The sequence below is a fragment of the Perca fluviatilis genome, chromosome 24 (genome assembly GCF_010015445.1).
Source record: "Perca fluviatilis chromosome 24, GENO_Pfluv_1.0, whole genome shotgun sequence".
NCBI lineage: Eukaryota > Metazoa > Chordata > Actinopteri > Perciformes > Percidae > Perca > Perca fluviatilis.
The window spans coordinates 8572993-8586163 of record NC_053135.1 but is presented as its reverse complement, the minus strand read 5'-3'; the positions used below and the strand labels follow the sequence as shown (position 1 = coordinate 8586163).

At 40.5% G+C, this 13171-nt stretch overlaps 1 protein-coding gene across 8 annotated transcripts in view; it reads right to left on the bottom strand.

Annotated features, from left to right (window-relative positions):
- The window catches only part of LOC120554598 (interleukin-1 receptor accessory protein-like 1), a 276632-nt gene that overhangs the window by 26662 nt on the left and 236799 nt on the right, over window positions 1-13171 (bottom strand). For all 8 annotated transcript variants that reach the window (XM_039793600.1, XM_039793604.1, XM_039793606.1 and 5 more), the window contains one exon: window positions 2034-2166. In XM_039793600.1, coding sequence (XP_039649534.1) covers window positions 2034-2166 — 133 coding nt within the window. The remainder of the gene's footprint in view (window positions 1-2033; window positions 2167-13171) is intronic.

Sequence of the window (13171 nt, the reverse complement as noted above, 5' to 3'; positions counted from 1 at the left end):
ACACTCCTCCCAGCCTTGTCATGCTTCTTACAGTTAACCTTTTCATTAGACGGCATTTGTTGACAACAGGGATTTTCTAGTCATACGTCTGCTCCGTCAAAGGAGTACAGTGGGGCAGGACATGAAAGGGTGTGTGAATGTGCGGGATGTTTGTACACACCAGCAAAAATGTCTGAACAAATAATGTGATCAGTGAATGAATTATTCCTATTTGGAATACCATTAAACAGGGAAAAGTTTATGATTTTGTTTCCGTAGTTTTTAAATTTGATACACTTGCCTTCCTCCACCCTATTTTCTGAAAGCCTTGGTGATGACTGCAGTGCCAAAAAACACATTCTACCACCTTCAGTGCTAAAACTCAATGAAAGATTATTTGTGGCTTACATTTTTGTAACAACATCTGGGAGATGGCAACCACAACACTCCACAAATACATGACATTCACTTACTTTATGTTAATTTGAAAGCGACACCTTTCCCACTTGGGTATCTGTCAAGATATGTATTCTGTTTCTTTGATTTGTTTAAAAAAGAAACAATAATTCTAATGTTCTTTTCTTCAGGAAGTCTCTCGTCTTTGCTGTGCTCCCACTTCACCTGACAATCAGAGCATAATCAACCTGTCTGTGTGAATAAAAGTGAAATATGATAGATAATAAATAGTGCTTGTTGCTTGAATTCTTTAATCAAACACTTATCTACTACTGACAAGAGTATCTCCATTGTCTCACACATGTTGTGTATTAGTAGACTGAGAAGTCCTGTATTGATGATGATGATGATGTTGATGATGATAATGATGATGATGATGATGATGATGATGATGATGACAGCTTATCCCTCTTTATAGGGGGGCATCTGAAGATGAGCACTCTACTCTAGCTTTGATTAACCCTCACTGCCTGAAAAGAAATGAGGGTGCAGTACACCGTAAGTGTATTGTTGTATTTTTGTCCATCAAGTTCCATATGCAAGTGTTTTCAAGCTAAAACAACCTTTTTCCAATATGACCTGAATGTAGTTTAAGCCAAAACAAAGCTCCGCCACCATCAGAAAACACCAACTTGTCATTTGGCTAAATGCTGCATGCAAAGTTGTAATAACCTAAAACCGAGTCCAAGTAGTAGTTGTAGTTTTAGTAGTAATAGTAGTAGTAGTAGTAGTAGTTGTTGTTTCCTGACATAAAGCTCTATGTGAAGACTTACTGTGTTTTGTTTGAACTTGTTGGTGAGTTCAATAAACTGGAGATCCAATGTTCTACCTACCACCTGAGACCTCAAGAGAGCAACATTTATTAAGAAATAAACTTGTTTTTCCCATATGACTTGAATGCATCATAACCTAAAGCAAGGAAAGCTCCTGTTATGGTCAACCAGCTTCAGGGGGTTTGCGTGCCTTGCTGTCAGGTTTTCACCTGATTTTGGCGTAAACAGAACTCTGTTACCAGAGATCAGTGTGAGCCAAAAGATGGAGGTCACCCAAACGGAAAAAGGAGGGCAACACAGACATTCAATTGGAGTTTCCATCTGCTCTGCTATTACTGCCTCTACATATATTGCAGTGCTGATCACTGATGGAGCAATGCCTGAACTGAGCATATTTATATCTATATATTGTGCAAGATAAAGAATGCAAAGCTATCTACATTATTAAACAGTCGCATAAAACATTCATGAATATCATTCAAATGATAGCTATGTATTGAAAAATTCCTTTTATTGTTCCGTGTGGTCACACAGGTTTTAAATAGGTGTTTATCAGTTCAGCCCCAGGGTCTTTTGCTGCTTTTGACGAGATTAAATGTACCTCATGAATTTGTCATAATACATGATGTTGCTGATGCTCTGTTGTAATATTAACAGGAATAGAAATATATGCTCATTCAGTGGATTTAATGAACTAAAAGTTTTTTAAGTTTCCAAAATAAAAGAAATGTTGGGAATTTCACCAAATCTGGACACTGAGTATGTCATAGCTTTAAGTCTTAAATCCTAACCATTAGAATTTACACCCAGTGTTGAATGTCTTACTTGATGTCACTCTCCTGAACCCGCTCCTCATCCAGATCCTCAATGAACTTCTCCCCCTTCATCCAGTAAATAAGTGGACTGACGTCTCCGCTGTAGCCAAAGAATGCTCTGCACGTCAGGTTGACAGGACTTCCTGTTGGAGACAAGAGACGGGATATTATTGTGATCAGCAACATAAAAAAGGAGCAGGAGAAACCATAAAACACTAACCATGCACCAAAACAGACACTGCTACCATCTATTAAAATGACGAAACATAATTTCCAGCTAAGAAATGACTACCAACATCAAAGCCATTCTTTATTTTCTCAAAAAGCTGCTAGAATGTGATTCTAAAGGGCAACACACACTAGCAAGGTACATGAAACACTATTGTTGTTTTTCCCAGCATCGATGCAAGTCAACCCTCGCCATTTCTGATACCGCATCAATGAGTACCACCCCCGAACATCTAGACTTACATGTGATTCCTGTTATTAAACCCATTCTCTTTCCAGACTCCAATTTTTACCTTTCAAAAACTCCATTACAGCCTCCTTGATTCCATCAATTCCTAAACATTCTCTAGCTCTCTGAGGTGCCATCTTAAACCATCCCAGACCCTTTTTAAATTCTCTTACGGCCTCTTTAAACTTTAAAACACTCTCTTGAACCCACTTTCACGGCAACTTCGCAGCACTGCTGTACCTTCATAAAAAGGTTATATATTATATTATTATATTATATTCTTCAGCAGCCCCCTTCTCTGTCAGACCCTACATTTAAATCTTAATCACTGTATTCTGCAGGAAGTACTTTGGAAAATCATAAATACAAAAGTAGGGCGCAGCTTTTAAGGACAGTGATTTGCATTATTAATGAATGCATATATCCTCTGTAAAGCTCACAATTCATACTGATTTCTCCCTTTTCTATACACACTAAGCAGGAGTTCATATTGCACATCATCAACTGAATTATACTTTGTATTCTTGTGACGATGAGATGCTGCATGCCCTTGCGGGTTCACTGAAATAGACTGTGATTAAGTCAACCTTCATTCCACAAACTACACAGATGCTATTGGTATCACGTAGCTTTCAGTGTGTATGTGATGAGAAAATAAAGGGTGTTTATGCATTGCCAGCAGAGGCCAGCGATGCTGCAGTGCGATGGCTTGATTCCACCCCGATTTAATCGTGGCAATTCTGTTTTAGTTTTTTGTTAAATGCTGTTCAAAAGCCGCGACAAAGTGCAAGTAAGGTGGGATGATTAGATGAAGATTGCAAAGTGATGATGGTTATTGATGATGACCACCATTTGAGGACAAGCAAGTTCCAAGAAGTGGGTAAGCAGAAGTGAAAACAAACTGCTGTCAGGCGAAGAAGTATGTTCTTTTAGATACCAAAGAAAAAAATAATAGATAAGTGAGAAACAAAGAAAACAAGTGCTGTCCGTAAAAGATGTTTAAAAAGTGAATAGAAGTTTTAAATTGCAAAGAACCGAAACATAAAGTTTAAATAAAGTTGCAGGCTGTAAAACCAAAACAATGTGCTAAAAGACGCTAAGGCACTCTGTTGCTGAGGGGGACTGCACTGGTGATCTATGTGGTTCCCTCACTAAAAGAAAACCCTTTCGCATAGTTATTTGATCCATGCAAACTTGTGGTGCAGTTTAAACTTTGAATGAAATCTCTGTCACCCAAATACCTCCATGTGCTTCACGCTTAAGTATTGAAAAGTACAGCTTAAATATCCTAAAATATTGATTCTTGGGAGCATTTCAAATGTATTTGTGTGTTAGTACTAGTTGGAGTGTAGGCAGTTGGAACACTGAAAGAAATGTCAGTTCCTAAAATACAAGACTGGAAGAGCACTGAAAAAATTGAAGAGAAAGAGAAAAGTCAGCTATCAAGGCATTTGAGGTCATTTTCTTGTACTAGCAGGCAGTGTGATGTACAGATAGGCTTCCTGGGATGATGAAGACCATGAGAACAGAGAGGTAAGAGAGCGCAGAGAAAACACATATCAACAGACAAACCCCCTGCCTTCACATCAGCGGGAGTTCTTCTCTCTGCTCGGCTCATTTTGAACACACATCCTATCTTACTGGAGACAGATAAACCCCTTTTAAACCTGTTTTCTCTCTCTGCCTTGGATTAAAGTCCTCTCATTCTTCTTTTCACACTTATCACACACATGCCGCGGCCGACATCCGTGAGTGTGTGGCCTGGGCAGCGACAGGCTCACCGTGAAGCGAAGGAAAAGATCATCATCAAAGCCTGGGAATGACTGTGATCCATAAAAAAAGCTGCCTATGATCAAGGAGGCTCCACTAGTCGTGCGTCCAGGAAGGCAAAAAGGTGATTCAGCATCTCTTCATTAGCACTCCTTGCTCATTGGCCCTGTGGCGAGGACTCAGAAGTCTGTGAGATGGGAGATAACTGTGGCATATAATTGGATACTTGCTAGTTCAAAGATAATAGGGATTTTATTTTACCAAGGACTACTCTAATTTGGCCGTCTAGTGCAAACTAGCACGCTCAGATGATAGCTAAGTCTGGAAAATCTGGTTGGAGTTGGAGGACGGTTTTGCATTTTGTCTGACTGTCTTTGACTGTGTTTTAGGGATGCTGGGAGCTGTCCTGGACCACACATATATTTATACACATTGCTATGCTTCACACTTCCACAAGGGGTCTCTGTGGTGCTACAAAGCAGGAGGGCTGGAGTGCAGAAGGAGCACATGAAACAACAAAAAAACAACATACACCATTTTGACAGGTGTAGGCAACAGTAAAAGGAAACACGGATCCTTTTGTGTGCCACCTTTGATGTCAAGAGGCTTCACCCATGGATCCAAACAGCATGTTGTGTTGTAGCATTGACAGCTCCACTGCTGTGCTGACAAAAGCCGCGGTGACACTCTCCAAGACTTATTTCATGGAGCTCTTCGTGCATACGGCTGCATGTTGTTCCCTAACGACGGCATGTTAATTTGTGCCGGCAGCTAAGCCTGCACGGGAAGAGGTTGTGTGCTCAGTTTGGGAAATGCACCAACAGCCACGCAGGGATTTAACTGCACATATTCTAACATTCAAATCCCAACCTCTGGTCTTGGTCAGGGAGTTAAAGTGAGTCTTAATGCGATTGTCTCCTCTCTCTAATCTCCCTTCCCTCTAGAGCATCTCTATCAGTGGCTGTGGCTGCAGGACGGAGACGTCAGCAAAGATTCCTGTGGCTGAGCAGTAGACAGACTGGATGCTATGAAACTATGAAACACCACAGAGACGAACAGAGATAGCTGACATGAATGCATTTCTGCATGCATGAGAGAAAGAGGGCATATGTGCATGTCAGTGTGGATGTGAGTGAAAAAAAATACAAGCTAGACAGAGGAATCACCCACATGGTAGAGCAAACCATTGTTCGAGGAGAATTGAAATACGTCCAACACAGAGTGAATAGACCATTGTATCGCCCTTGTGTGCTGAAGATGACAGATTACAGATCAATACATATGCATCCAGATTGAGCACCATCCACGTCAAGTTAATCTACCAGTGTTTCCCATTCAGATCCAAACAATCAAGCTCTTGAGTAGGGAAGCCTTTCTTTTTTTGTGTCCATTTAGAAACCTTGAAAAAAATAAAAATAAAACAACTTAAGAAAAAACTAAACCCTGTTGCTAGCAGCTTGTGGGTCGTAACAAAATAATAAATGTTCTCCTGAGCAGGAGTTTGGAGTTCTCTGCAAGTTGGCTTTTATACAATACTGATAAGAATGGAGGCAAACGGCCGCCTGGAAGATTGTGTAAAACAAACATACAAATCTAAAGACACTTTTCAAATGGATGAGATATGTCACATGATCTTAACCCAACTGTACATCGATTGGAGACTTTGGAGAGTTTTGTCAGACCGTGCTCTCCACCAATTAAATGAAAACCCCAAATAAAGTGCCTTAGTAAGGTGTTGGGCCACTATGAGCGTCTAGGTCAACTTCACTGCCTTACTAAGGTACTTTATTTGGGGTTTTCATTTAATTTGTCACCCATCTGTGTATACTTCTGAATTTATCAAGGTAGAATATAGAATGAAGGCTATTTCTTCAAAAATAAAAGGCCTTAGCCTTTTTGCTTTGGACAAGATAAACAGCATGTGCTTTTAAAGCACAACCAAAACATCTTCAAAATTACATTTCTGGAACTTCTGGCACTGGAGGAAAACTCTTTTCTCCCTTCATCCAGCCGGAATGATATTCCCTCTACTCTCTAATTAGTCCTTTCTTTAATGCAACAGTCTGGGCTCTACATAAAAGGACTTGAAGATTGGCCTGTAGCTTGTGATCAGCAGGATAGTGAGCGACTGATCTGGACTGAGAAGAAGCCCAGGAATTGAATCAGTAGATAATATGATTGTCGATGGTGAAGAGGGGGGTTTCCCAGATTTAGCGGGGCATCTGGGCAGCATGAAGCGATTCCTGAAGTTTTTTTTTTACAAGTTCTGAATGAGTGAACATTAGCTTTATCATCTGCTCCAGCACAACATCCAGGCAGTGAAGGGTTACAGCGATGGGGCCCTGTAATTGCGGTGGCTGGGTACCCACTCATATCGCCGTTGCCAGATGTGTCAGTTTAATTGTCTCTCTGTTCAGCATTCACTTTCTTTTGTTCATCACAGCCCCAACCTCTCTAGTCACGAATTTTAAGGCAGCTATTGACTGTGCTGTGTTCAGTATTCATTTAGCTCGCGTATGGTCAATCTCCTGTTATTCATACTTGGCATTGCACCTCATTATCGCTAAGTAGGCAAACTGCTGCCGCTGTTCCCCTTAATTAATGCAGGTAAAGCAGATATCAAGGGACACAATACAATGTATAAAAGTTTTTTTCTGAATGTTATAAGCATGTTAACATGTGGCAATCATAATAGGAAATGCTCAATGATGTGTTGTGAAATTACAATTTTCTCAGCTGCGTGTTACTTTTGCCGAGGACAAGCTGTGTCTGGAAATTAAATGAGGTAGAACTGTTGAATATTACAGGGTAGTGGGAAACAAACAGGATGGGGGTTTGGTGAATAACAAGTCCAATTTGAGCCGTGTGGAACAGAGCATGACATTTGCAAAGATCAACACCCACTCTTTGCATTGATGTTCTCATAATACAATGTTCTTTAGCACAAAAGCAGGGCCTAATATTGGCGCCCAATCCAGTGACAAATCATTACCAATGTTAAACCTTGTGTTGCTCATAATCTTTCATGGAGAAGTTCCAGTTGAATTCTCTTAATGAAAAGCTCATTAGACATTAATTAAATACTTAAAGGGGTACTTCACATAATAGAAATATGCCACGTTGAATGGAGGAAACAAGGTACTACCACAATTAGAAAAGCATCAAATGATGATGGCAATTGCCACGTCAACTTTGAAACAGATACTATTTTTAATAATGGTTTTGTGAGGCATTGTGAAATCTTTATTTACTGTGATTAAGTCAACCTTTACTCCACAAACTACACAGATGCTATTGGTGTCACATAGTGTGTATGTGATGAGAAAAATGGTGTTTATGCATTGCCAACAGAGGCCAGCGATGCTGGAGTGCGATGGCTTAATTGCACCCCGATTTAATCGTGGCAATTCCGTGCCTTATTGTGGCTTTATTGGTTGTTGCTGTTGTTCTGCATCAGTTATTTCTACTATTTCCTAAGCAGATTCATATGTCAGTCAGGTCATCCATCTTGTTACTGATTGACATACAGTACATGTCTTCAGACACATAAAAATGGGCCTGTCACTTACAATAATAGAGGAGAAAGAGTTAAGGAGAAACTTTCTTGGAATCCCAGTCTTTTAGCCCAAGTTGATTCTCAGTCTAAAATGCTGATGCTGCTATAAGCTGAGAATTAAAGAAGCTTTCCTTACAGTGAGAAGGCAGGAGATTGGATACCAACAGGACCTAAACGCTGACTGGGCTTTGGTGCAAGCTACACAGGCAGAGAGGGACTCCTGGTGGGCTTAGCACAGCACAACGACGAATGACTATAGACTCCCTAAATGGCACCATTTAGTTTAGCAACTGATGGAAAAAAGGTGGGGGAAATGTGATAGGGAGGGAAACGAAAGATATTGATACACAATAAGAGAAAGAAAGAGACTGATGGCAGTAAATAGCAGGTTCCATGAACAGTTCCGTTTCCTAGCTAAAGCTCCCTGTGGTTAGATGCTCAGCTTGGGCCCACTTTAGCAATGCTTTCAGTGGATTCTTTTCTTAACTGTTGTCCAGAGGATCTTAAGTATTCTTTACCTCCGCATGGCACAAGTCTTCATGTACTTTCTTTCAGTGTTCTACATGACTGCAAACTAAATCTACTCCTGTAGAACTAAGGTTTTTCTCCTCAAAAAGTCTCCATCCAGCCTTGCTCATGTGCACTCAAATTTGCTTGTTTATGATGAAATGTTATGAAGCAGTTGCCGAATCTATGAAAGCTATTTCTAGCCACAGTCTGGCTCATTTGTGACAAATAACAGCAGTGTAAAATTGTGTTACTCAAACTAACACATGCTAAAACAGGTCAATGCACTCCCCGTGAACATACATACATTAACCTGAAAATCTCATGTTACATTTAGAGACAAACATTCTGGATATGATGTCCTTATGTTGAGATTAGACCGCACACACACTTCTGGAAATGTCTTGATCCATGGTCATCAGGAACGAAAATTAGTCACAAAAATGACCACAATATGTTGGGTTATTCATCTGTCTGGCTTTAGGACGCGTTATCAGGCCCCAATGGAATGATTAGCATGTTTCATACTTATTTTTTTTTTTCCCTTTTGGGCATTTTATACATTTATTAGTGAGTCAACAGTAGAAAGGTGAGGGAGAAAGAGATGGAGAATGACATGCAACAAAAGGTCCCCAGATGGACTCAAAGGGATGTTGCGGTTCTTGGTTAGTGTTTTAACTCATAAGCCACAGGGGTTCCCCGCAAGTTTAACTTTGTCTATGATATGTTTCAACAGCACGTTTGTTTGACAGTTGTGATCCTGTCTCTGGACCCTCCTACCCACTCATCTTTGCAGGTCATGCAGGTCATGAAAGACCGCAAACTTGGAGTGTCTCCACTCCTCTGGGACGGATTTCCACAAGATTTTGGAACCTGGTGGCAGGGATTTATTCCCATTCAACCGTAAAAGCATTAGTGAGGTTGGGTAAGATGGCTTGTAGTCAGTATCCCCAAATGAATATCCCCAGCTGTATACAGGCCTGTAAAGTTCTTCCACACCAAACTTTGGAAAACATGACTTTGGGCAAGGGAGCATTGTCATGTTGAAACAGGAAAGGGTCTTCCCCAAACTTGGAAGAACACTATTGTCTGAAATGTAATTGTGCTAGAGCATTAAGATTTCCATTGAGTGGCTTAAACCATTAAAAATCGCACCAGACCAAAAGAACACAAAACATCCATTAACAACATATCACTCTGTCCATCCTCCCTTATGCTGTATGATTACAAGTCCAGGGATCACCAAAGCATTGATTGGATTGCAGAAGAGTGGCCCCCATCTCCTAAGCCAACGGTTACAAAAAATCTAGAACCTAAATGGTCCAGTGGAGCAAACTCACCAGCCAAGATCAAGACAGCATACTGTGCTCATTGAGTGAGAGAGAGAACGAGATAGAGAGAGAGACAGAGAAAGAGTGGGGAGCGAGGGAGTGCTGCTATATCAATTCCCTCTTGTGGGGAGTCCATGTAATGAAAAAAGGACATAGCAGAGTGGTTGGGACTGTAGGTTCTTTCCCCAGCATTTCAGGAGGCACAGTGTTGGATATCTGCAGTGCACGTGAGCCGAATGAACAAGGAAGCCTGGGCAGCAACTTAACTGAGGCAGCATGTGAAGTGAACGAGTGGAACAGGTTTGAAAAAGCAGGAGGAAAAGCTGCTGTAACTTATCACCTTAAATCTAGCTGCAGAAGGAGGAAGGAAAGGAGGGAGACGGTGTAAGTGGGTTTAGAAATCAGTGCATCACATTTCTCGAGGGGTAAGGTGGGAAAAGTAGAGAACTGGGTTTACTGGTGTGACTGTGGCACTCCAGTGGTAGGAATGCATGTACTGAGATGTTCTCTCAAAAATACATGTGGATATGAGACGTTGATACTTCATCACATTTTTCTTGAAATCATATTGCCTGTTCCAGACTGTGGGAAAGAATCTGGTTTTCCCTTCAAATCTGAATTTCCAGTAGGAAAGCTTGAGATCTATAAATTGTTTCATATATATTTTAGAGTATGTATAAGGTAATAATAGGTAGGTAATAATTTTAATTATTGTTTAAACGGCACTAATATTTCTTTAAAGACAAAATAAGCAACTAGTTGGTGAACAAAGCATAGCGAGCGAAAGACCAAAATATTTTTCTTCGGAGTTGGTGGAGACAAAAAGAGTGAATATTGGACATATATATATATATTTGTCAGGTGGCCATAAACCACCACAATGTTTCTTCATGTCTTGTTCGTTGCAACTTTATAAGGTAATATGTTGGATGTTGTGTTTTCAGCTTGCTGTGGAGTTCCTCTGCCCCGTAGTGGCAAAAATAAACAGTTATTGCAGCTTTTAACTATCTATATTTTTGATGATTAGTGGTTTTGTGTATACAAAGTGAAAACACACATTGCATGTTCGATGTTTGGTGAATAATCTATTAGAATTGTGAAACACTTTTCTGTCGATTGACTAAATATATATTGCTTGAATGACTTATCGTTCTAGCCATATTGGAAATGTAAAGTGTCATTTACATGTACAGGTGCTAATGCTAAGGCTGACTCAATAGTCAAACATCGATAACAGTATATCAGCTGTTGCATAACTGCTCCATATTTCTGTTCCTCTTTTGACTGTTTATCAGCTCCTTTTCTATCTCTACTCATCCTATTTATGCCCTCTTCTTTGTCTTCTACCTCACCTGTCATTCTTCTCTCTTATGCCTTGCAAGCATGTCTTGGGAGAGCTTTGTGCATAAACAGGTTTCTATAATGAGTGCCAAATCAGGACAGGGACAAACAATAGGACTGTGTGACAGAGGGGCCGGGAGGAAAGAGAGACTCTGCAGGAAGGGCGCTGAGGGAAAGGTTAAAGCTCTGGTGAGAGCAGGCATCATCTACACAGCATCCTGCTGCTTTCTCCCTGTCCGTCATGTTCACAGAAAAACACAGTGTGATCTCTGCCTTTGTGTGTGTGTGTGTGTGTGTGTGTGTGTGTGTGTGTGTGTTTGTGAGTGTGTGCGTATGTATATGTGTGTGTGTCTGAACGAGTTGCGCATGGCCAGGACAATTGGAGTGATTTGTATTACCTATGTTTCTGTCCTTCCAATTTACATGAACATATGGGGGTAAATAAATGTTCACATGTTCAAAAATGTTCGGATTTTGGGCCGCTTGGGTTGTCTGGCATGCTTCAACTCTGGCAAAAATGTAATGTGCATTTAATAAACATGTCATGATGAGAAAATCTTTTTAAAACCCCTCCATGTAGCCATCTGGATAAATTACAACAAGATTGACACGAGTGTCTGGGGATGGCAAAATGTCACCATGATAGGAAATATCTGCCATGAAAAAGGTGACAAGAATTCTCCTTGGGGGCGCTGACATGACTAGTTGAATTGTGCATTTGTGTTGTAAGGTCAGGAAGGTCATCAGGCTGTGATTGTTGAATGTCAGCTCGTCATCGGAATAAAATCACAGTCTTGAGGCCACAAGTCGTACAGAATAAACCCTCGGAGTCCATAGTTCACCCTCGGATTATTCAGACATACATCTCAGTTTGCACTGTGGATAATCGAATTGATTTTCTCGTTCCCACCCACGACTCCATGCTGCAGTATATTTTCCTTATTAAGCACTCTGGTGGTTGGACCATACTTTTGCAAGGTTTCTGCTGCAAGAAGTGGACGTAGAGGTCAGAGACAGGATGTGAGCTACATGCACAGATAGAGGAATTAAGCAATTATATTTTTACAATTTTCAGAACATGAAATTACCCTAAAATCTTGCAATCTTGTTTCACAAGACATTATGTGCGGAAATGGTTTGGTCTTTACTGAAGGAAGTAGAACTGCACTAAGCCTGCTGTGACTCCATTTAATTTAAAGTTCTTCTTTATCAGGGCAAGGATCTCTGTAATCCAAGGCTGCTTCCTCTCTGATCCTCTATGCCAGACTGAGAATGCACAAGCCAGACTGCTGGAGCCGTGAATCTGTGGTGTCCCGATGTCTGTGAAGTTTGTATTCACCACTACCCAGCCGTCGCTTTATTATCCCCTTTCTTTTCTTCTAAGGTGACATTTGTCTAACTGTTCAATGCCTCTAACACACACCGCAGCAGTTTGGGACCTATTCAGCTTTATAGTCCCGCTTTACAGTAGGTGTGCGCTGAATTTAGAATTCAGATAAGAAATGGCATGTCTTGGAGCTGCTGGGCACTTAAACCCCCGTGCCATCCATTTAATTAAAAACAATACAATAAATTACAAGCAATGCTATCAAGAGTTGGGAGGGAGGGAGAAGAGGAAGTAGCTGGAGGCAAGGTAAATTATGACCTTATGCCGGAAAACATATTGAAGTGGGGGATATCATGGTGTGTGCATAAATTTAAGAGTGCAAGTGCTGATCTGTCAATCATACTCTGTTCCCTGAAGGCAACAGTGGAGGACTGAGAATTTCATGCTGTAAATACCTCAAAAATGCAAATGTCTAAATGTATGATGAATGAACATTTCTTAACACATGTGGTCTACCACACTGTAATAATTCAGTCACTGATGTCTGTTACTTATGATTATTATTATTATTATTATATAATAAGATATGAGAAGCGGAATAAGTACAAAATAATGTTAAAGAGAAAGAGGAAAATCACTCCACCATAAAAACATTTATTGTTTGAATATTTTAACCAATGGCACAGAGATGTGATCCGCAATCATCACTAAAAACCCTTTATCACTGTTTGCAGCCACCGCATTTTCCCACCGAAACAGACAAACATCTGTTATGATCTGTAAACCAGCAGGCACATCAGGAGCTTTTGGGCTTATTCGCCTCATCCACTGTTAGACTAGTAGCTTCTTTACTGTAGAG